The sequence below is a fragment of the Sparus aurata genome, chromosome 7 (genome assembly GCF_900880675.1).
Source record: "Sparus aurata chromosome 7, fSpaAur1.1, whole genome shotgun sequence".
Lineage (NCBI taxonomy): Eukaryota > Metazoa > Chordata > Actinopteri > Spariformes > Sparidae > Sparus > Sparus aurata.
This window is the reverse complement of record NC_044193.1, coordinates 7,837,541-7,863,454: the sequence shown is the minus strand read 5'-3', so window position 1 is coordinate 7,863,454 and position 25,914 is coordinate 7,837,541. Positions and strand designations below refer to the sequence as shown.

Here is a 25,914-nt window from a genome sequence, read left to right as displayed (position 1 = left end):
CACAAACCTTTTAATCTAACACTACTGTAATCGTGCTGGATGCTTGATCTCTTTATTAGTTACAGGTGGCCTCCTCCACTATCAGCTTTGGCTGGATGACATAAACGGATGAGTTCACCCACAAAATCCAGTTATTATCTCCTCATCCTCATGCAGATGGAAAATCTGGTGATGTTTCATAGCCCAGAAAATTTCCGGTTCTTCACAGAAACAGTGTTGCAGCATTCTCCTAAACAACTGAGATAAAACATAAATAGCTCAAGAAACCACAAGATCCCAAACTGATTTGAAAAGATGTTATTTACACAAGATTTTGGCTTTAAAAAGGAACAAATAATGTAATAAATGGTATATAAATGCTAATTTGGGTTAAAAAAAATGTTTTGAGTGTTTTTCTTATAAAATCATTAACTTCGTAAACAAAACAATTGATAGAGTATTTAAGAGAAAATATGATCAAATAAGTTCCAGTTCCTGCCTGTAATTGAGTGATTGCCCAGTTTCCTCAAAACTCCACAAACTTGGCATATTGATGCGAATGTGCCATGTTTATACTTTAAAGAAGGAAACTGTTTGTGTTCTACTGCTCGGTACAAAGAGCAGAATAATGAGAGCTTCTGCCAGATATGAGCTGTAGTTCAGGAAGCATCAGGTTTGAGAAGCTGCTGGAAAAAGCTCAATATGAGTCAAAGAGGGTTCATTGTTTATTTAACCTCTCTTCTCCCTGGAATAAAGTCTGAAGAATAATTTAACAACAAAGATTTGTTTTTTTCTCATGAACAAAGCACGATCTCTGCAACAACCCAAACAAATCAACACCAGAATAATGTTTATGATGAGAGGCTTGATCAGTAAAGTATCTTAAAGAGGGGACTTGGAAATTAATACTTTTTGTAAAATTTTGCATCAAAGGATAACTCATAAAAAAGATACTTCACCCCAAAAAACTAAAATAAAAAACCCCACACCACAGCTCATCGTTTTAGACAATGATTCTTCCACTGACCTTACTCGTCCTTGCCTCTGCACTATAAGCTTGGCTTGGTGACAGAAATGTGAACTTGTGCTGTAATGTACAATCACATACGTGTGATAAATCCTAACCTCACTGATTTAATACCTTCCCCTCTCGAAACTGGCCGCGAGCAAGCTGCAGGGTCACTGTTTGTGGCAGGGATGATTTAGAGAGACCAAGGCGAGGGGGCACCCTTAAACGTCGGGATGGATCTATAGCAGTCTGAACTACATACAAGCACAATTTTAGGATTTAATGGAAAATGTTAATATATTAAATCTTTTAAAACATGCTTTTTTTCCCCAGGGGAATCTACAAGTGGGTTTGAAATGTTTTGGCAAGGCAGAATGTGGTTTTTGATGATGCAACAAAAAAAAAAGAATAATTTTGAATAGCCCTTATCAATCTAACAGCACTTCTTACTATACAGAACAGAAAGATAATGTGACTGTTCACTGTTGAAATAAATTAAATTAAGTAATATTAATACATTTTAATCTATTAATTGATTCAAGGACAGCCACAAAATTAAATCGCCATTATCTTTATCTTTGTAAGTTTTATTTGATTTTAAATTGAATAATTCTGGGCTTTGAACGGCTGGATGCAGGAAACAAGCCATTATAAGATGTGGTCTATGGTTTCTGAAAAACTGCAATGGGCCTTTTTCACAATTTCTGACATTTTATAGAATTAAAAAATAAAGACATATTTAAAAAATATGATAAGAAAATATTATAACTCAACCATTTCTGCTCAAACATACAACAGCCAACAAACAAACAAAATAATCTAAATAAAGCAGAAAAGAAAGAACATGCAGATGTGCACTTTTTCTGATGCCTGCACTTGCTACACTTATATTATGTGTGATACAACAGAAACAGAAGTGTTACTTTTCCTTGCAGTCATTAATTTAGTTGACTTAAGACATTAATTCATCAAACAAGTGAAGTGACACAAGTGTTTCCTGTTGACTGTGAATCAAACAGGTGCATCATTTCTACTCTATTTGAAAATGTTCCACTGTTGCTTTCAGAGACCACCACCAGATTTATTTTTTCATTACAGATATTCAGCTTTCATTAATGTAATAAATGAAGAGTAAATGTTGAGCTGAAAAAACAATGTATAATGTAGCATAAAATCCACAGAATGATCTAATGAGTCCACAAAACAACACAGAGAATATCTGGCCAATTTAGCAAGCATGGATCTAATTCTAGATTTCACCCTAATCAAAAAAAATGTAATTAATTAATCAGATAATTCACTGCCACGCATCGCAGGACACACATCTGTGCAGCGGTAATGGGGAGGGAGAGAGACGAGCTGTGCAGTGCAGCACAAGTACTTCCCCGTAGCCTGCTCGTCAACAGTGCTGGAATCTAGTGCAGCTTTAAAAAAAAAAAGGTCCAGCACTCCCAGACGCTCAGATAACCTCGGCTGTACTGTACTTGTGCTCCCAGCATGTGAGTACAGTGCAGTGTGTCGAAGGGGCACAAAGATCTGAGGCTGTTTGAGGTAACGGAGATGACATGAGGGAGGCAGTGCCTGTACAAGGCAAACATAAACTGTGCCACTTCATCTGAAAACAATGGGGGACAGGACACTGAGTGTGCTCTCATCCACATCTCCATTGTCTGCCCTCCTCTTTTACTCCTCCTCCGAGCATGGAGCATAAGCGGGGTGAAAGAGGGAGGGGAGGGGAGGAGAAGGGGGAGCAGCAGTGGGGGCAGTGGGGGTCTGGCTGTGTTCTTTCTCCTCTGTCTGTGTGCGAATGCACAGACGGTTCAGTAGTAATTTGATGTGTGTCCCCGGGGACATTTGATGGATTAAAGCTAAGCAGCTCCATTTCGCAGCACCACCTGATCTTCCACTGCCTGTGCCCCATATAAAGGCTGGCGTGATTGCTGATCTCAGCTAGTCTGACAGTCTCTCTCTCTCCCTCCTCTCTCTGTCTGTCTCCATCTCTTCTCTTCCTCACTGGTCCCTTAAGCCTGCTGCATCACAGGAGCTATCCAGTGCTGAACAGGATCGCTTTTATTTTTTATTTTTTTATTTTTCTGGGGGAAGCTGGGGGAGCCAGAGAGTATCACACAGCATTGCCGTCAGCCTTGTCCTCCACTGGTTTCCATTTTCTTTCATATCTTATGTTTTTGGCTGCTGTCTTCACATTAACCAAAAGGATTACCGTCAAGCCGGCTCTGCTCGTGTGCTTCCTCAGAGGGTCTTTTATTTTCGCTCATGCGTTTTTCTCAGCTCTGTGTTTTTATCCATTGAAACATGCCCCGCTCATTTTTGGTGAAGAAGATCAAGCTTGATGATTTCTCTTCGTCCAATGTGGCCACCTCCAATCATCACCACCACCTGGACGACTCGTTCACTTTTGCACGCTCCATCACAGACTCGGTGACCAGCCTTGGGGTTCGTCTTAGTGAGAATGGTGAGTTAACATGCCTACAGTCTTCTGCCCCGCTCTAGTTAAAGATGTGCGAGCACTCTCCCTTGTAGAGCACTCCGGTGCTGATTTTAGCTTGCTTGACATTTCCATACGCACAGATGGTATCCTCTTTTGTTTTTCTGTCGGGAGAGATTTAATTTTGCTTTAGCCAATAACATGCTCGTAGTGTGTAAATTAGTGTGAGATGTTTCGTTCAGCCAGCTGATTTTTGCATCAATATCTGAATTAATCCCCTACTGAGGCACCCCACCCCCATCACCCTGCTCCCAGACTTTTGTTTTTTGACTCCAGTGAAGGACAGACACAATTCAGGTCACAGCCACGGATTAGCTTATGTAAATAGGGAACAAAACGTGTGTATAATCAGGAGAAGCTCCTGTTACGTATTTGTATGACTGTACCAACCCACTGTTGGCTGAACACGCATCGACTGACTATATCTGGTCATCATGTGGACTAAAAAAATCATGAATATGAGAGATGAGTATCGGATGATACATTCGTCCTTAGCTGTTATTGTCCTTGAGTTCCCATCACGGTCCGATCCTCCCTTGCCCCCCTCTTCCCGTCCAAATGGAGCATGCACAGTCTCCCCACCCCCATCGCTCCACTACATCTTTCTCTTCCTTCCGGGCATTTGAAAACTAGCAGGGGTTAGAGTTTCAGCCGTGCAGGCCTATCGTCGCCACAAGAGACATCAACACACTGTACAGTACAGCCAGGAGGGAGGTGGGGAGCTGGGCTGAAGGGATGGCAAAGGGAAGGAGAAAAAGGAGACAAATATGCTTGGGGCAGCAATGAGGCTTGATCACGTGACGGAGGTTGTACAGTAAACATGAAGAAAGGCACATAGCTGCACTGTGGTCAACACACGGTCCGGCCACAGTGAGCTCCAGTCAGAGCTGAGTGGCGACCTTCACTTTCACGGTCTGCTTAAAGCTCGCCGCTTCCATTTTGTGGCCACGTTTAGAGGGCCATATGTGTGTCTTTGTTGTGATTTGTCAGGATATTTTCACAGTGAGAGAGGCTTTACAGTCCACAGCTAAATGTTGTGACGATGCCCACCTGTTATTCAAAAACAACACTCAGTGAATTTTCGAAGGATCCGGATTAGAGGCTTTAGCAAAATTGTCTGCATAGTTTAATAAAGTAAAGGTTTGCTAAATATTAAATAATAAGAATTAAAAACATGAGCTTTCTTTGTTTTTACGGGGTATATTTCAAAGACTGTAAAGGCTTATTTAGATTTCCTGCTGCAGGATTTGAAATTATTAAAATTATTCTTAATGTTTAATTATTGTCTCTCTCTATTGTTCCTGAATCTATTGTTCAACACCATGAAAAATAAGCATGGTATTAAAAACAAAAAAAGAACAATAAGGCACTACATTGGTGTCGACAAAAGCGCTTAATTCTAACAAAAGAATCGTCCTTTCCATGTCGGGTCAAAAAAAGAAAAAGAAGCAAAATAGAAGACATTTTTAGCGTGGAGCCTGAAAAACCTAACATCAGCACTTCTGCCGTGCCAGCAGATTTTCATTCCCCCCATTGTGGAGACATTTGACTTGAGTGTCTGTCTAACAACAAAGAGGGCTGGCTGAGAGGGTCCATTAATTACATGCTTACTTTGCATTAGAGAAATGAGTCTATGAGCTGTAAAGGCTGATACAGCATGAGTCCTGAATGATGAGCTCCGTGTCTGACCTTGGGTAATTGAAACATAGCAAACAGGTCTGCTTACACTGATACAGTATGTTTTGTTGAAATAAATCTCAGCAGAATAAAAGCCATGCTGTCAAATGTAGTACTGTGAAACAGGTGGATGTAGCCACGATCACTTGTTTAGGCTGCAGCATTTTAAAAACAAATTTTGGTTTGAAAAGATAAATAGTTTTTTCTCTTTTTAAATTTTAAAACAGACTGTTGCTCCCTCTCGGACAAACACAACCTGTGTAGCTTAAAACATTGAACCCATGTGGTGCAGCATAACAACATGTGCACAATCCTGGTATTTCCCTGTCCCCGGGTGTCATGGTCATGTCTTCGACAGAGAGGCTGTGTGAGCAGAAACCCTTGGGACTGGAGATGCTGTAGTAAGAGAGCACTTCAACTGATTTCTTAATGGCCTGTTTCTTGAAGGCACTTCAGCGTGCTTGCTGCTGTAGACAGGTGACCCTTCTTCACAAACAATGTGTGTGATGCCGTGTCTAACATTATCAGGCCTCAAGCACACTGAGCTCAATAAACTATTATTGTGTGTCGCAGATACTTGATCTGTTCCTCGCACTATTTCTATCTTCTCACTGTTCTAACAGCTGCACTATTTTACATATGATAGACTATTGATCAGTTCTAAACTTTGAATTTCATTAAAAAGCAGTCAATAACTAATTTCCACTGCTTGCTGCACACAGTGCTTAGGAATGGCTTTTTTTCTGCAGTTATGCACTAATTCTCTCAGGGAAGGAATTTCACCTCATTCTATATTTGTACTCATGTGTTCAGCCTAGAGAATATCAACTCTGGAGGTAAAATGCATTTAGTATGTATTAAGCTGCTGATATTCACAGCATAAGAATATATTGAGTTCTGTCTGGATGCATTGAGCTGCCAGCAAGCCTTTTAGCTCCTCTGGCACAGGGCTGCTTTAGAGGGAAAGGAAAGACATTAATGATGCCAACAAAAATATATCTTTCTGAAATCATGCTCTGTACAGTTCAGGACATTTAAATCACTTGTGGTGCTTTGTGCATAAACCTGTTTCAAGAAGTATCATGAAAATTAAACAGGATGTAAGAAGTTAATTTGGTCTAAAACAAAATGAAACAGAGCACCCAAATTCAGAGATACAACCTGTTGTGAGGTGTGGATTTTAGAAGACCACTAAAAAAAGAGAAAAACTTTCAAAAATAAAAATAAATCTGTAGAAATAAGGTATTTGTTAAGATTTAGAGTTGAAACATGATTCTGTCTGTTTGACTTGCAATGCCAGGACTCAGGGAGCATTCATTAAGGAGACAGGCCGCAGCCACGGGGGCTGACATACCGTGGATGAAGAAATGGAAGTCTAATCAATGAGACTACTTTATTTAAGAGGGGCTTTAATGTGCATCTTCTTACACAGAAGACTTCTTTGATGACCTATTATCTAGTGCTCATCCTCACTGTAAAATTGCAATCTTCCTAAATGCATCTTGTTTTCCTGCATCACTGCACTATTGTCCGTACAACCTGTGAGCTGTGGAAAAAATGCAATTAGCTCTGTGCTGCCACTCACTCTTTCACCATTTTACGAAGGGCAATCATCCAAGATGATAATCATGTAATCACCAGCATGTCACTGTGTCCTTATCCATCACAACCCCTGGCCAACTGTGTTTGCGTGTGTCTCTTACTCAGGCTACATCCAGGATTACATCACGCCATCTGTATACCAGGAGGAGAAGAAGATGGAGCACAAACTGGCGTCGCCGGTGTCGGATCCCCTCTACACTCCTGTGAGCAGTGGAGGGGAGTACTGTGACCCCGACCTGAAGCACCCCGACAGCCCCCAGTCTGGCATGACAGCCAGCGGCTTCTACAGTGGTGAATCGGAGGCCCTGGCCGAGGGTTACACCATGGATGCCTTCTTCATCTCTGATGGGCGCTCAAGGCGGAAGGGAGACAGCGAGAGTCATGGAGGAGGATCAAGAAGCAGCAGTGCCAATGGGGGCCAGGAGAGGGGAGCCAGCACGGCTCGTCACACCTGCAACGAGTGCGGCAAGACCTACGCCACCTCCTCCAACCTAAGCAGACACAAGCAGACGCACCGCAGCCTGGACAGCAAGATGGCCCGCAAGTGTCCCACCTGTAATAAAGTGTACGTGTCCATGCCGGCGTTGGCCATGCACATCCTCACCCACGACCTCAAGCACAAGTGCGATGTGTGCAGCAAAGCCTTCAGCCGGCCGTGGCTCCTTCAAGGCCACATGCGCTCGCACACGGGGGAGAAGCCCTTTGCCTGCGCACACTGTGGCAAAGCCTTTGCTGACCGTTCAAACCTCCGCGCCCACATGCAAACACACTCTGCCTTCAAGCACTACAGATGCAAGCGCTGCAATAAGACCTTCGCTCTCAAGTCCTACCTGAACAAGCACTATGAGTCAGCTTGCTTCAAGGGCTCTGCAGACGAAGACGACTCTGGATCAGAAAACTAACCACAAGGAAGAAGCAAAATTTTGAACCCCTGTTGTAGGTTCACAACCAATAACCCTGTTCACTCTGCCCTCCATGCCTTTTTTCTTCCCTTTTTTTAGAAAGCAATATTTTCACTGAGATTACGTGAAGAAACTCTAATGATTATGGCAAAGACAATTTCAAAAGATGCTGGATTTTTTCCCTGCACAGTAGCTAATCGTCCACAGAAACATACAATCAAACAACCTTCCCCCAAATAGAGACTGTAGATGATAGTTGTACACAATTAAGCAACATGTGCTCCTATGAAGTGGGCACATGTCAACACTCTAACAACACTCACACACACTAACAACACTTACACAGACATGAATGCACACACACAAACAAACACTCATCAATGTACGCACGTGTGCACACACACACACATACACACATTTACACACGGTTATATATGAGGCCTGGCATGTGAATTTTTATCAATGACTATAATGATATTGATATCAATAGTAATAATATTTAGATTCCTGATATTTTATAGCAAATAGTAATGAAAAAAAGAAAAAAAAAACATAAAAAAGGACTAACAGTGTTCTTTTGTTTTTTTAGAGACAAAATGACCTCTTGTATTTTTATGCTGCTTTTTATTTGCTAAGAATTGAATTCTTTTGCAACTGCCAACATGAACTTTTTATGAAAATGTGAACTATGACAGTATTTGCAAAAAAGGGAGATCATTTTAAAAGGTAAAAAGACAAAACCCTTTTTTCCACACCAATGTTTCAATTCAACGGATGTTATTTTTCTATTTGATTTTTCTAAATTTATTTTTTTGTGCTTATTATCCCTTGTTGGTCAAAAGCATCTTTGTAACTGTGGGTATTCAAAAAAAAAAAAAAGGTAATTTAAATAAGCTATAGGCCATAGGTCATTCAATTCAATTCTGCAAGAGCAGTGATTTTAAAATGTTTAGCAGGCCTGTTGAACAGGTTTTCACTCACTCCGTCTGATCAAATTCATAGTCTCACCCTGATGTACAGACTTGGAGAAAAAACACTGGGAGTCAGACCAAATGATCTATTGTTATAAGTGCCATGTGCGGTCGACTCGTCTATAGCAATGAAAACTCGCTGTTCTTCCTCCACCATGGTGGCTTGCATAAACTCTGCTGCCTTTATGGTGCATCGTCCCGTCTTAAAGAGCAATCTTCTCTTCACCCAGTGTTTGAGGTGCTCCCCCTCCACCAGTGTTACCTCAGAGTGAAGGTATGGACTCACACACCCTCAGTTACAAAGTGACATTCAAATTATTCTGTTTGTCTGTTTTATATGTCGCTCAAAGCTCCGCCCACGGTTTAGATGCTATTTCATCTATTTATCATGTAAATACTTTATTTATCAACCTATTTATTTATTTATTTACCTTATTTTTGTGTATTTATTGAAGACTTGCTTATTTGTTAATTATCATGTATTTATTTATTGTTTATAATTTAAAAAATGAACATCCATTGACCTTGTAAGATGCTGCTGATCTTCAAAGAAAATGTTTATATGCATGAAAACTGTAGAGAGTCCATGGGACTTAGTTTTTTTAAAGAGGAACAATGTACAGTACCAGTGCTAGGACACTTCCAAAACAAATGAATGCAGAAATACTTTTGTTTTTCGTGGCAATAACTTTACTGACAAAGCAATTGACATGTGTAACAATCACAGCTGTCCTGTTTTTCAGTCAATTTAGGGCAATAAAAAGAATCAATGTAAACGAAACACTAAAATATTCTCCATCGTGCTGTTTTCTAAAAAGTCCACTGGAGATTTTTGGCCCCTTTTTGTCTTTAAATCTCAGGCAATAATTCATTTTTAGAAACGGCCAACGCTGATGTGCATGTACACACCGGCATGAAAATGCAACACTATTGGTTTGTTAAATTTAGAGAGCCAAATAATGTAGGTGTAATCTAGTTACACCAAGGTTTCCAAGGTGCAAAAGCAATAATTATAGTTATGCAGTGCTCAATCCTTTCTACAGCGAGTCCAAAACTGCTACAAGTGTTAATTCAACTGGAAAAGGCCGCTATTCTATAATATTATTATTATTTTAAATGTCTCTTTTGTTTTAAAAAGCAACCAGGTTAAAAAAAATCTCTTCTGGCAGCTGAAGAGCGGGTATGATTTGACTGAATTGCTAGAAGGTTACGTATTACACAACAGGATTACAATAATTCTCATTTAGGTCACTGACATAATAAAGTATTTAATTATAGCCAAATTCAAAGTCATTACTGCTTCCAAATCATTCTGTGGAGTTTCAAACAGCCAAGTAAATCTCTGAGGTGTCAGAGGAGAGGATCCCCCTGAGACAACATAAGGTTGGAGGTATATACGTCTTAACCAGCACTAATGGAAATGATCTTGATGTGAACTGTCTTGGCGGAGAAAGTTTTCAAGATTATTGTAATGAAACGACGCGCTGTCATGCACTTCCAACTCCCCCATCATTTGTCCCTACTCTCCCCTCCCCTACCAGCCGTCCTCACCCCATCCCAACTGCCTCTAAACAGACGCACCGAGGATGAGATGTGCTGAAGTGGGATTGGCGGAGGGTGGCGGAGTGTGGGAGGATAACAGGTGTTTGCAGACAGACTGCAGATAGGGAGCGTAATTGAGTCGGTGAGCGACCTCCAAGGGGAAGGTCAAGCACCAGCAGGCAAATGCACTGTCAGCGATTTACATATTCCAAATGGATGACACGATCGCAGTAATGCTGAGCTCGATGTGAAAAAAACAAAACAACAAAAAAACATAAAAGTGTGGAGAAAAGAGAGAAAAGAGGAGTTTCTGCTCTGTTTGTCAGTCCTCTCCTCCCTGTTTCACCATCATCCTGTCAATGGTCGTTTAAGTGCCACAGCTGAATCACTGCATGAGAGCATCCAAACCACCTGTCTCCTGATTAACTTGCAGAACACACAGCTTGGCACGATGCTGTATTATTGAACTAATGCAGAAATCACTATTTCCTATGGATCCTTTTTTTTTTTTTTTTTTTTTTTTTTAAATGTTTTCTATTTTACTGTGGGGTAGAGATATAATGCATCTCCAAAACCTGGGGACTGTGTTTTAATAAGGCAGAAAAAAGTGATAAGATCATTAAAAACACTGATTGGACATGTACTGTAGGCTTCCAAATCTAGCAGTATTACAGATCGTCCTCAGAGAATATATTAATCAAAGAAAAGGAGGCACAGTTTGATGCTAAACTTCTGAATTTAGATGTAGGGAAACATTGTTCCTCTTTGATGATTTTGTACATAGATTTGTAAATATATCACAGCAATAATATGACAATGCATGTAGACATTTAATTGCTCTTTTTCTATTCATGTTGTCTTTTTTTTTTTTTTTTTTACTAAAAAAAGAGACAAATACAGGTACCAATTGCAGTCTGGGTGGCCATGTGAATCAGGGAGTGTCTTGATTAAAAAGCTATCTGTTGTAAGTTACAAACAAAAACTTCAAACTCTGTGTATTCTCAAAGATTTGATCATGTTCTGTATGATTTCTTTTTTCTGTTCTCGTTTTCTCTTTTTTTTTAATGTGCCCGGCTTGGCTGCGCAATGAAAAAGTGCCAAAAAGTATGATTTCCATGACAAAAGCCTTCAACATATGGTTGGCTGCTTGAATCCTTCCATATGGTCCTCAAAGAAAAAAAAAAGTGATTAAGATTTTCCACTTTCTTCTTCACTCTGTCTCTCTCTGTCTCTCTCTCTCCCTCTTTTTATCTTTCTATCTCTCTGTTCCAGCTGAGTATGAAGAAACTTAAGCCATGATTGCTGAGGGGTGTTTTGATTTATCCTGTTCTGCTACAATTAATAATGATGACAACAATAGCAATGATAACGTTAATAAAAACAATAGCACAAGGAACCTGCAAGTCCACTCTTATTTCTTTTAAATGGTAAAATCTGATTAAAGTACTTTTTTTTTTATCACACACACACACACACAAACACACACACACACACACACACACACACACACACAAACACACACACACCCTGCAGATGCTTGTTGACAGGCCAAGCTGTTCATTAAATTAACTGTGTACGAGTCTTTATATCTTTCGTACACCTTTGTCTCATGTCAATATAATATAAAACACACCGACAGAAACAATATATCTGGAATCTGCGTGAAATAGCCCTTAGTCAACATTAAAACAGTCAGTAATCATACTTGAATATAATGTGCCATCAGCTGTAGCCTCGTCTGTCAATGTTTGATCAATCTTATGAGCTTTACTGTCAATTTACCAACTTTTAATTTCACCGCTATGAGGCACAAAAATGCCAACATCCTTTGTTTTTTCTACAGCGGCTGAGAGCAGGAACCAGTCACAACACCAATATAGCTTTGAATAAGAGTTCCTGAGATGTCGGCGTTATCAAAAGCAGAGGCATCTGTTCCACCACTATTAAGCCCTTCCTGGTCATTAAATTTTAATGGAACATTGATTTTATGCTGGAACTACTCTTTCTGAGTGACTCAAAAGCCAGAGAAAAATATGGAACAAAATAAAAATGAATCATGACAGCGGACAGGGATTATTATTCTGGGGCTTTTCTTGATTGGTTTCCAGGGAATATACAACACTTGAATTCAATCGCTTCTGTCCTTCAGTGTCCTCCAGCAGCACAGCAGCAGTATAATGAGACAGCAGGCAGAGCAGAGCAGAGCAGAGCAGAGCAGGGACTCAGAAACAAGACACTTTGCTGCACTCTCCTCTCTTCAGTGTGGGAAAGCAGTGATTGCCTTTGCTGTTGTTACACGCTGATATGCTGGTTATGTTGCTTAAGGTAAACACACGCCTAAATAAATTGTCAAAAGACAAGTTAACAACCAAGTGTTGATTCTCAAATGCTACCAGTGCTGCAAATGGGGATGTTTCAGACAGCATATCAACATTCATGTGCAGTACTCACTCAAACTTTACCCTGGCAGATGTTGTCCCTTATCACATTTTATGATGAAAGTAAATAACTGATTTCATTACATGGCAATGGACTATAAAATGGGGACGCATGCAATCCAATTACATCACCCGTGGTTGTGCTGTGTGTGTAAAAACAGCGGCAATGAGTGATCAGCACCAGGAGGCAGGTATGGGGACTATGACCCTTCATACATATTCCTGCAACACTCCGCAGACAGCCACGCTCACTCAGAGCATATTATCGAGTAAATTATTGAAAACAAGCTGCAAAATTGAGCGAGCTCGATTCACACTTCAAAGATATTGACCTGAGAATGGCATCATCTTCTGAGTGACTGTCTGAGAGGAAATATAACAGCCTGCTGATGGGGTGAGGGGCTACTCTGAGGTTACTGCATAGATCTACCTACGGCATCAGATACAGCTGTAAGGCAACACAACCTGGAGAAATCATTGTTATTGCTGGTAAAATATGACAGGTAAAAAAAGGAATATGGAAAAAAAATATATTTGTAACAGGTGTTGCTGTTCATTTCAAGTTAATTAGTGGGAAGGTATTTTAGATGCAACTGGTGTCTTACATACGACACATTTACAACAGCTGAACCGTTAAGTCAATCAATTGATTAGTCCATCACAGAATTCATCAGCAACAATTTGGATTATGAAGTAGAATACGTACATAAAATAAAAACAGTCAAACTTCATCTGGATCCAGCTTAAAAATAGAAACATTTGCTGCAACAGTAAGCTGACATGGGGCTCTGGACTGATTTGAAGGTATCACTTTGGTGTTTAGCATTTTCCTCAGTTAACTGACATTAAATTGATTAATTGACAAAATAACCGGTGTATTAACTGATGAAAATATATATTAGTTGCAACTCCACAGCATTTAATCAAATTCTGATTTGCATTGATGAGCAAAATCATCTTTATTGTTAACAGAACTGTAGAGCAATAAGTTGAAGATTTGATAAGTCAATCATCAGACAATTTTGATTCTCAAGTAACTGTTTGAGAATTTGCTAATTTCTCTGTATCGAACTGAAAAATGGGAATATTTGCCGTTTTAATTTGTCTGAACATGATAGTAAACTAAATCTCTTTTGGGGCTCTGGGCTGATTTGAAGGTATCACTCATTTTCCACACATTTAATGGAGAAAACCACCAGCTGATTAACAGATTTAATTATTTGTTAGTTGCAGCCCCACAGAATTTAATCGCATTATGATCTTTTTTGATCAGAGAAATCATCTCTATTGTTGAAAAAAACATTAGAGATGAAACAATTAGTTGATGATTTGATTAGTCAATCACCAGATAATTAATCTGCAGCAATTCTGACAATCAATAAATCACTTCAGCTGTTTAGTAAAACATTAATCCCAAATATTTCATGGTTCTAGCCTCTCGAAAAGCTTGTATGTTTGCTATTTTTTGAAGATTAGTATTATTTTTACTTGACTATAATTGGGTTTTGGACTGTTGGTCAGATAAAACTTGACATCTGCAGACGGCACCTCTGGATTTTTTCTCTTGTTCTGACATTTCATAGAATAGACAATCCATTTATCTAAAACAAAGATGAACAAATTAATCAATAAAAAAAAATCATTTCTTGTACTCCTAAAATAATGTTGAATACAAATATTTGTGACTGGGTTTTCCCCAATGGGATTTTCATCAAATCACTATTTGCTGCAACTGGTGTTTCTCAGTTGTCTACAGGTTGACTTAGCAAACAACAGTTAATCTTTATAATTAGAAAAACAATCATTTCTTGATTCAACACTGCTTAACTGGTTCAGGCCTTCGCTCTGACCCTTCACATACATCTGGCGCCATCTGTTGGCTAATCCCCAACTGTCTGAGTTCACAATAAAACAACAAGCTATTTTTCTGTTGCTGATAGTGTCATCAGTACAGCTGGATAATTTAAATGCTCAAGGCTCATTTGCAGTAAAAATGAACACATAGCTCTCCACCAATATTCCTGTCACAACCAATGTTGCATACTGACCAAAGTCACACAACAAGAATAGGTTAGTAAAACCATTCGGTTCAACCTGTCAGGGCCAACCAACTGTAACTGCCCCTTTAAGAGCTAACAGTTTGTCTTCTCACATTCTGCATCACAGGAGAGATGCTCATTAAAAGCGCCTCCATTCCTCACTGTTTCATCAAGTGAGACTGCCAAGCTCTTTAACTCAGTGTTCTTGATGTTTGTGCTGTTTGTGTAAAACCCATCTGTTTCCTCGTCTCTCTGTTGGCAGAGGGTCCACCTCATCCGTATGCTTCTCTTTTTGAAGTCATGTCAAAATCGCATTTTTATGCATCTAAGATATCCAACTTGTCATCAGCACTCAAGCAAAAGTCAAGGAGGGCATTCCTTAAATAGCTCCTTTTTTCCCTTCATATACAATACATGTAGAAACAAGGATAGCAAATGAATTGCAGATGTGAGGTGTTTAGTATTTGTTTTACAGATAAATAGATAATTCTAATTGTGCTTTAGTGGTTATACGTGTTTGAAAAAGATTGAACACTTAAGAAAGTATTTTTCTGCTTCTGTTTTCAGGGCAAAGTATAAGAATTAATGTCTAAATGGATCTACACTGGAAAATCTATAACTCATCACATCTAAATAATATCACTCCAAAGCACCGCTTAATCTGTCTCTGGGTGAGGTTGGGGAGAAAATGCATTTCAAGGCAAGGAAGATCATTAAACAGAATTCCTGCTCTGGGCAGCTGTACTAAAAGCAGATTGCACAGAAAATAATTTCATAGGTTTAAGCAGTGAGAGCCACTAGTGAATAATCAACATCACTGAACAAATCAGTCACACATTCAGCCGCAAACACAGCGACATCCACTGTTGCTAAACCGTGTCACGATTTCAGACACATTCATCTATCACAAAGCATAGTTTGAAGACTGCAAATCGCCGTCAGAATAATTATTACTTTAAAAGCATGTCAACGTGTAAAAAAAAGATAAGGAAAAAAAGAGAAGGTATAAATAAATATAGCTCACTTCCCTGTCGGAAGGCTGGCAGGTAATTTTCTCCAGCTGCTCTAAGTGTGACAATCCCACGGGGACTGAAATCTAATATTAACAGCAAATCATTATGTGGGAACTGTTCTTCCGTGACCTGCCGCTGTACCTGTGTGACTAACTCAATCTAAGTAATTGAGATATGTAAGCGACTAGAATACAGTCCTGCTGTGACAGCATAGGGTCACGCAGAGTGTAGTGGGACTCCAAACACACCTCAGCACTGCAGATGATTTACATGTCTATATGCTTTGACTGACAGGATCTCTTCTCTTCGTGTGATGCTGGTTTCTTTTGTATGATGATGTGGTGTTTGATTGACAGCAAAGACGCTTCTAAATATGGTATTGTATAGAGTGGTGAATGCCCAGGGGGGTTATGTCACCATACATATTTACTATACTGTAGTTATGCATACAGAAACACCAAGTCATGCAGCAAGCTGCATGATCCCTGTCAGCATACTGCAGTCTAATTGGAGTTTTTCAGTTGTTTTTACACTGTACTGATGTCAGCTAAATTGCTTTTTGAGATAAAAAAAAAAGGAAGTATATAGCTTTCAAAACGAAGCTGTTCTGGGCGAAATTATGAACAGATTGTTGCTGCTACTGCGAAACTATCACTTGACAGTACGCCTGAAAAAATTGATTACATCCACCGCAACACCTATATTACAGTATGTCCTTGGTTCAGTTTAATCCTACAAGGATATATAACATACTAATGATTATATACTATATATAGACCTCCTTCATGTTGCAACTGATCCCTTTGTGACCAATTAATCAACATAAAAGGCACTGCCATTGTAGTTCAAAGTATTTGTAATAATTCAATATAATGGCCTGCCTCTCCTGTCCAAGAAATCATTTTTAATTGTCTCATTATAGGATGCTGTAGCTGTGGTGTTGGAGAAAACAACAATAGTTCTGTTTCCGCTCCACTGCCACAGATCTTTGAAGCTTTCCACTTACCTGTGCAAAGCTGCGGGCCCAGACGTCCTTTTTTGTAACCACAGCAACCTGGCTGGCTCTTTGAAATCCCTGCAAAAATAGAAAATCACCAAGTAGCACACTTTGAAGGAGGGAGGAGGCCTATATCGTGCAACAGTCGACAATACAAAACACTGACCTCATTAAAAACTATTGTCACCAAAGGATTCTGGGCTTGTAGCAGCTCTTTTCAACTGCACGGCTAATTGCTGGTGTGAATTTTAATGAGAGACAGTTTGGCCAAGAAATGAATAAGTTATGTTACAAAAGTGGTAAAGTTTGTGTTTGGTATTACATGAACATGCCAGGAAATAGTCAGTAGATTTTTACAACATGGGCCTTTTTACATGCTAAAAGGCAGACCGGTTAACCTCAATGTTCTGTTGAACAGTTCAAAAGACATACTTTACATTGTTTTATTAGGTTAAAGCTAACTGATATTTTCTCATTTCATAAATACTGCTTATGAACACCATTCGGGATGCATATTTCTGAGGTCAACACCAGAAAACTACATATTACTCTGTTAAACTCAGAGTTTCACATGTCCAATACCTTCTTCTGGTGTTGATAATACTTTTATGCAACATTATTCTTCGCACATTCCAAATGAGTCTATCAGGATTAATGTCATCGGAGTTTGACAACAGTTTGTTCATTAGGGGAATGACCTGGCTCTAACTGACCTTGAAATATAAAAGGACACAGTCTTCATGTTTCTTTATCTTTGAATGTCATTTTGGGAAGCAGAATGAATGCATAGCTCATGTAATGTAAACACATGAAACATGTCCTTAATTGATGTTACATCCATATGTTGCCATCTTCATCAAATGTGCATGTCCTGTTTCTGGCAAACAACGAACGGGGTTGGGAGAAAAGAAGACAGCACATTTAGAAGAAAAAAACGCAAGTTTCATATCATTGTTATTATGTTAACACGAACAGCATCAGGGTCTGTAGGACCGAAAAAACAAGGGGGGAGCAAAGCCGCTGTCAACAACAACAGAGGTCAGCAGCTGTGCTCAATGGAAACCCGACTCAACATTTAATAGAACAACACTACTATCTGTAGTTATATTTTAGATCTATTATAGCATCATAAGTAAGAACTACAATTACATTCTTAGTATTAGAAGTTGTCTTTCAAGATATCTTTAACATCGATTGGAGGATACTAGTTAGAACTAATATACTATGATATCTAAAAATCCTTAATAGTTCTAAGTGACATTGTAGATATCTGAAACTGTGTTTTTACTAGCAATAATGGCAATTTACTATAGCTATAGTGACATTGTGACTACACACAATACATTGTATTAAAAGTTAAATAATGGTTATATGTAATTGTTTTTTTCAATTTCGATATCTGAAATTAAAACTGGTTACAACTGAACTGCATTTATATCTGTAATGAGAGTTTAATTAGTAAGAACTGATTGAAGATGTCTAGACTGTTTATTCTGGCTTGTCATAGTTATCAGCTAGAATCACCTGTTAGCCATTGATTAGTTAGGTTAGCTAATGAACATAATGGGGCATTTAGCAGCTTAAGAGGTAAATATTTCCCTCAGGAGTTGGTGGACCCCGAAAACAAAGCTTACAGAGAGTGAATGCTGTACTTACATTCATCAGGTGGCAAGAAAAATAACTCCAAATGACATAAATTAGCATCTGTTTGCTAACAAGCTCGACATATCAATTTTAAAAGTTAGCTAGTAATATATCTTAGTGTAGTATTCACAAAGTAGCCAAGAAAATTATCTAATTCAAGCATTGTTCTTCTGTCTCTTCATATGAGAACAACGGCAAGGCTTACAACAATAATGCTAAATGTTAAAGAAACAACTAAAGACGTTTTTACCTTAAATAAAACAATTAATTCAACCTTTTCAACGTCGAGGGAAGTTCCAACGGTCCTCAGGGGGCGTGACCTATTTTATAATTGACAGGGGAGTAGACCAATGGGAACCCTCCTCTAAACTACGCACTTCGCAAGAAAGCTAGCATCCAGGAAGTGAAGGAACCCTCGCTCAAAACATTATATTACACTCGCAGAGTAAATGTTTCGGTTGTGGAACAGCAGTCATACAACTCTGGTTAACTTGATGGTTTTATCCCGCAGAAACATGTCGATAGAGTCCACTCAGTGCGGCCCCGCGGAGGTTAAAAACAGTGACAACAGGTCGATTCACTCGGACAGCGTCGAGGAGGTTCATAGCGTACCGATGAACGTCATCATCAGACCGATTCCTTCGGTGCTGGACGAGCTGAAAGTTCAGAGTCTGATGAACACAATAAAGGTAACTTGTGATTTTATATATACACATGTGACTGAAGATAATCGTGCAAGATTTAAACCTGGGACAGGAAAATGTGTGGCCTACAATGCTGTTAATGAGCTAACTACCCAAATGAAATCAATTGCAATAAAATCAATATTACACTTAATTCAGGGTCATTTACATATTTATGCTGTGCAGGACCGTGGTGTGATTGCTCTCACTGGCTGCACAGTTAATCGAAATATTATTGAAATCGATGTGTTGACCATGGTAAAATATGAGACAAAACAGGACTATAATGAACAACAATGGAATGTAACTAAGTACATTTATTCAAGTTCTTTATTTAGGTACAATTTTGAGGTAGCCTACTACTCCTTATTTGAGTATTTCCATTTTCTACGACTATATACTTTCATTCCACTACATTTAAGAGGCTGATGTTGTACTTTTTATTCTATGACATATATGAGATACATTTGATTATTAATTATTTTGTAGATTACATGCTGTATCAGAGTCAAGCCAATTTTTTTTGTCGAAATACATTTATTTTAAGAAGAAGAAAAAAACTGAATATCAGATAATTGAAACTGAACATCTAATGATTATTAGAATTTCTTGTGATTAAAATCTGTGTGTTTTATGATCAAATTGTTGATTAATTACATTCATTTTAAAACACCTAACTCTGATCTGATGGAGCAAAGTAAATAGTAAATAGAGTTATCAACAAAAAAATGTGAGCTGAAGTAAAAAGCACACTCCACAATGTAGTATAGTAGTGAATTTACTTTACGGGGTAAACAGTTTATACACTGTTATGTCTAATATATTTTTTACTAAGTAAGAAAACATGTTTGTTGGGTGTAGATCACCAAGTAATTTCACACCACTGTGATTTTAAATCTTTTTAACTGTGAAAATTATGCAAAATCTATGAAAATAATCACAGTATGAGAATATTTTTTTACCATATCATGCAGCCCTGTTACTTACTAATACCGTAATATCACTCTAATCATGACAGTTTATTTGCTGTATGAAATAATTGTCCGCTGTCTTCCAGGAGGCAGCGAACACGAGCGTCGTCCCTCCAATCGATGTGCTCTGGATCAGAGGCAGAGAGGGGGGAAACTACTACTACTCTTTTGGAGGCTGTCACAGGTTTGCTGCCTATCAGAGGTTAAACATGCCGACCATCCCAGCCAAGCTCATCAAGTCAAATGTCTCGGACCTCACCACTTACCTGGGGGCTTCTACGCCTGATCTGAGGTGACGTTGGAGCAGCTTGCAGTTTTTGCAGCTGGTGACTGCAAAGGAAAGGACCTACCAGCAGGGGGAAATGTAACTCTTTAGTAAACACATGACTTTTACCATTTAAAAATGACTGCGATGTGTGTTTGTCTAGCTATGTTTTTGTGACTTACACATGTTTCTGTCTTTTAATAACTTTAACTGTCATAAAAAGTAAATTGATTGATTGTTTTCCTGCAGTTATTTACTTATACACTTGAAAACCCGCAACACAGCCAATTTTGAAGCCTTTTTTTTTTCAGCAGACATTTGACCTTAAAGTAGGGAAAACACAGACGTTACCAATAACATTAACAATATCTCTGTTGTGTTCAATGTCTCTGTAATGCACAGTATGTTGCATTCAGAGCCTTTTTCGACAGCATGGGTTGAGCAGAAAGAAGTCCCATTAGCCTGACTTGGGAGGGTTCATTCCAAGATGGTTTGCCTTGTAGTGACACCTTACAAATAGTCCAAAGGGCTTTCTTTGTCTGTGTTGCTTTATGTGTTTACAGGAGAATACAGAGTCAAACAAAGTGTTGTTGGCTGTTTTAAATAACCTGCATTGACCGTTAATATTGCCTTTCAATATTCAGTTTTATTTGGATGTAAGTCCATCTTTTGCTGCCATTTTAACACTGATTTGATGAAACAATCTTTAGCCCTTTTTACTATTTACTACTCACAGCATTGACAAACAGGTCAGACACCGACATGAGGGATTTTCTTAACTCAGCTGCTCATGGTTACAGTTGTGTTGACATGATGAAAACCCAGCATGTGTCTGAAAACTGCAACCCTGATTCCCAAAAAGTAAGACTGCTGTGTGAAACACGAATAAAGAGGTCTTTTGACGTATTTTGGTTGTGACTTTGGGCTATATGAATAAAATGGACTTGATTGGACTGAAAGGGGGTTTGCTAGCGAAGGTTTATGAAGTGTTCTTTTATAAATATTTTATGTTTTAAATATCCAATTCTTTTTATACAATCGTGTCTTTCACGAAGTGGTGAACCTCTAGAATGACTGAGCTTTTTGAGGATGCGTCACCTGTTACCAGTGAACCTGTTAACCTGTGGAATGTTCCAAACAGGTGTTTTTGAACATTATTTATGTTTTACACCGTGTTGCAGCTTTTTTGGAATCAGGGTTGTACATACAATGGTCCAACCTGTGAGTGTGTAAATTGATGCGTCAAATAGAGTGGTGAATTTTAAAAATATCCAGCCGAGGCAGCCCAGTCGCCAGGAAAAAATGTTGGCAGCTTTTTCTGCAAACCACAGATGCGATCACATTTCTATGAGTAACAAGCTACGTAGCACAACATGGCATATCATGTTCACACTGGATGTTTGTGACTTGACTCTCATATCAGGATGTGTAGGGGGTGGTGCTGGAGAAACAGGTGAGAAGGTTGCCAAGCTGGTGACCCGAGTTCCACACTGTGTTTCGACACCGTTTGATATTTTTAGGAAGACCTCGGGACAATCTCTAGCTGTGTTTGTGCCGACCAAAGCAGATATTTTAAGACAAAACATGATCTTTTCCTAACCCTAACAAGGTGGTTTTTGTCCCTAAACCTAACCAGACCATAAGTGCAGTGTTGTAACTAAATGAAATTGAACCTGAAGACAATAAACTTGCAACATAAAGAAATGTTTCATCACATCCCTGGTTTTCAGAAACATACATTGCCAACATGTATCCTGGTGTTTTTCCTGCTGTGACATCTTTTTTTCAAGGCATGGACACAGTATGATTTCATTGAACTGCACCTTTAACTTTCTTGTTTTATAAAAAGAAAATATGCAAATAAACTCAACTGAGCTAGACGGGGCACCTTTTGAGTTCCTCCTGCTGAGCACTGAGGAAGATTTAAACACAGGCTGTCTCGCAGTCTTAAATTATGTCAAAACGTCCCTTTTACTCTGTTTCTTCTGTGTGTCACCGCTGTTAAATTTAGAAATCGATTGGTGCAGAGCTGCTTTGTGTGCAGCGGCAGAATAAGATGAAGAATATGCATTATTTTACTTACTAGAACAACGTGCTGGTAACCAATTAATAAATAGGACATATTTTTATGTACTATCAAAACATTATGGAATTCTCTGCTCAGTCAGCTTTGATTGTGAGAGCTCAGACAGCACAAGAAGAAGAGATGGTAGAAAGGAGCATCGACAGTGTACCAGGTCGTTTGTAGGAGTCAGGTGTGATGAGAACATCAGGCTGTATATGCATATTCTGTATTAGAACTAAAATATATGCATACTTAGACACCATTATTTCCAGTTGTACTCTAATTAGAGAACCAAATACACTATCACACATTTTGCAAAATCATCTCTATTGTGAATTAAATACCATGGCCAATAACACCAGGTGTAATTAGACGCCACGTTTGAAGCTACCAACATGCACATGATGGATTAACTGGACAACACAAACTAGACGAACATAATGGGAATATTTGTAATCGTCTAACAAAACACAGAGAGTTCAGGGAACTATTTATTTGGTCTTTAACATAGTTCAAACCCCATCGGTCACTATCTCGCCCATCCCTTGTATGCTGATGTTCCTCAGAGTCTCATGGAGTTTGTAGTTACTCATATATAACAATAGTAATATAAGGTCACTGATGCCGCCAGGACCTTGCATCTTATTTTTCTATTTTTTTAGTAAATGTATTATGCAACACCCTGTTTGTTGGCTCTGACCTTGAGACTGGTCCTGCTTATTAAATCAAGTCAGTTCCTTTACCTCTCTCTCTGTCTTTGAGGAAGGAACTGTAGGTTTGCAGATTGATATAGGCAGACTATACATCGCAGGTCATTACACAGAGACGAGGCCTTTCCGACATCGGCACCATCACAATGAACGCTTGATGGTCTCCCTTTGTGGCCATCGAGGAAATGAAGGGAGACCCGGGGCAGCTTTTACCGACCGGCCCTAAAGGACTCTAAATTTCTCCCCTGAATCGTCGCGTGTGAGAAGACTTCCTGTGGCTCGCTCACTGTCTGGAAGTAACCGTATCCTCAAAGGGTTTTTGACACGCAACACCGGTATGAAAAAGTATATTGCACCTGTTGCTTCGGGGAGCGGTTACCATGGGTGGTTCTGTACGCTTTATCTTTGAGGATTTAACCAGATCAAGGGGATTTGGAGGGGCTAAGAAGAGGAAGTGTTTCTGGTCATTTTCACAAATGGATTGAGGCATGTCAATGCTCTTACGCCTTTTGGCTGTTGCTGTTGTGTTGCTCAGTGATTATTTAACAAAATAACTTGTGACTCTGTTTAGATCATGAGATTTGTTGATGGGGCTTTTCGATGCCCTGAGCAGGGTTTGATTTTCTCCGCTAAGTGCTGTGTCGCTCTAAATATAACCTCAAAATGTTGTGTTAGCTATCGACAAATTTAACATCAACAGGATTAAATGATAAAGTAATATATTTTTATATCCAAAAGGTCAAAGGTCAACTTCAGTGCGACGTTAAAACTCTGCAAAAACAGTTTTCTGGCCACTATTCATAGTTTAATACTGAATCCTGATACAAATCTGTATTTTGTATGTAGAGACTATAGCAAAGCAAAAAAAGAAAGATCTCTGGTTAGCCGGTTCACCCATTTGTTCCACTCGGGGAGGTATTACAACCAAATCCTTTTGAAAGAGTTTAGGTTTAGGTGTTTGAGTCGCTGACGGCTTCTCACAGCTTCCTATCCGGAATTCCCTCAGACTGCTGCTGGCTGCAGGCGTGTAATCTGTGCCAGATTTGCAATGCCGTATCCGCCCTCTGACCTCACCGCTGTGTGCTCTGCGACACATCGCTGTGTAGCTTTGTGAATATGAACTTGTTCCCTTGGACGAGGAAAAATATGTGATGGGCTGATGAGGCTGTTGTGCGTTTCGCCTCGATTATGTTTCTTCTTGGCTTCATCTCAACACAGTGTAAGCACCAACCCCAACCGCCCTTATCTGTACGGGCCATCCCCTTCCGTGAGTCTGGACAGGGGAGACGGAGCTCCTAAATCCCATGAAAAGACCAAAGCCAACAGTTGGTAATTTCCATCTGTCGATACCTTTCGACCCCATTCCAACCCCATTCACTTTCGAATCTACTGAAGATACAGAGTGAGCCTAGCAGGGTGCAAATGTGTCAGCAGCAGAGGAGACCCGAGGAGTCAGCCCTTTTTTCTACTTTCACGTATTTCCAGTCTCAGTGACTCAAAAGAGACAAAATTCATGATGAGTGAATCAGTAGTGAGTGAGAAGCAGATGAGAAGCGGAGACGCTGCCCACCAGAATTATAAAGTTTCACTCTGATTCGCTACGCACTTGAATGCAACATCTAATGTGATAAGGAAACTAGATAATACTGGATCTCAGCCATACTTTGTGAAGTAGAGCTAAAAGCTACTCTTTGTTTTTTTCAGTGATGTCTTTTTTTTTTTTTTTTTTTTGGGGTTTGTTTGTTTAACCCGTACAAACCCACGGAGTAAAAATGACAGAAGCACATAACACCTGTAAGTCCACATTTCCCTTTTCTACACTTTAGAGAATTAGTGAGCTTGAGTGTGGTGAACTTGGTGTCCATCATCTAATTTAAATCTTGACAAGAAAGTAAGTAAGTATTAAAGATGCACTGGCTGCAATTTCCTCGGCCAATTCTGATTAAAAAGTCTGACCTGCTGATTGTGATTTTTTTTTTCTTTTTTTGGCCCACCACCACCCCCCTTCTTCGGAGGACAACTTTATTTTTATTCAAGCATAAGTATACAAAAAAGGTTTAAGCAGCTCCAAAACCGACTCACCCTGTGCAAACAAACAAACAAAAAAGGTTTAATAAACTGTGACAGACAGACAGACAAGGACAAGAATAACAACAAGCAATTGCATAGCGAAGATGGAGAAATGTAGAATGAGATTATATAAGACAGATGAACATCCAAGACATTTAGAACAATTGAAATCAAAATCTTAGCCAGCTGTTGGGCTACAGTGGAAATGGTTTGAATTTTTAAAGTTTTGCAAAGGACCTGCATTTAGAATTGTGATGTGTATTGTGTGGGTGTGTGTGCGTGAGAGAAAGTGTAGTGCTATGGTTGTGAGTGTTGTGTGTCTGTATTTCAGCGTGTGAATAAAAGGAGCTGTATGGGAGGAATATGATGTAGTTAATTGCATGTTTGCAGATCTTGTGGCCCTTAAGAAAAAAAGACAAGGGTCACCAAAATTATAAGATTTCATCCTCTTGGGACAACCAACATCTGCATCGAATTTCATGGTAGTCGATCCAATATTTGCTGTAAAGTTCCACCAAAAGGCAACATATGTCACCTTCAGAGAAGAGAGGAAGTCAGAGAATCGTCACAGTTATGAGGATTCACCCTCTGGGGACCATGAATGTCATCCGTCTTGGAAAGTGTTGGACCGCGTGACGTTGCCATCCACAGAGTGGCAAAACATGACTCAGTACAGACACAGAAAACATTTCTCTCTGTGCTCAGTTGTTCAGAAAGAGCTGCTGTTCTCGGAGATCTCTGAAGCGCAACAACACAGGACACGGTGGGTGGTAAACCCAACATGCTGTCGCCTCATCAGTGTGGATAAACGGATCTACGTCTTCCGGACGA

The 25,914-nt window shown here is 39.4% G+C and overlaps 2 protein-coding genes and 1 long non-coding RNA gene across 5 annotated transcripts in view; 2 read left to right on the top strand and 1 right to left on the bottom strand.

Annotated features, from left to right (window-relative positions):
* Positions 1–18,640, bottom strand: part of LOC115585582 (uncharacterized) — an 83,299-nt gene extending 64,659 nt beyond the window's left edge. For all 3 annotated transcript variants that reach the window (XR_003984726.1, XR_003984728.1, XR_003984727.1), the window contains exons 1-2: positions 18,570–18,640; positions 16,685–16,753 (exon numbers count right to left, since the gene is read on the bottom strand). This is a non-coding gene — a long non-coding RNA (uncharacterized LOC115585582). The remainder of the gene's footprint in view (positions 1–16,684; positions 16,754–18,569) is intronic.
* scrt2 (scratch family zinc finger 2) lies at positions 2,777–11,584 on the top strand. The gene is made up of 2 exons (XM_030424044.1): positions 2,777–3,461; positions 6,879–11,584. Exons 1-2 carry the CDS (start codon positions 3,302–3,304, stop codon positions 7,673–7,675), a joined length of 957 nt encoding a protein of 318 aa, XP_030279904.1. The 5' UTR covers positions 2,777–3,301; the 3' UTR covers positions 7,676–11,584.
* A 30-nt stretch (positions 18,641–18,670) lies between the features above and the next one.
* On the top strand, positions 18,671–21,197 carry srxn1 (sulfiredoxin 1 homolog (S. cerevisiae)). The gene is made up of 2 exons (XM_030424051.1): positions 18,671–19,008; positions 20,060–21,197. The coding sequence occupies exons 1-2, from the start codon at positions 18,769–18,771 to the stop codon at positions 20,267–20,269; spliced, it is 450 nt and encodes a 149-aa protein (XP_030279911.1). The 5' UTR covers positions 18,671–18,768; the 3' UTR covers positions 20,270–21,197.
* Positions 21,198–25,914: the final 4,717 nt, after the last annotated feature.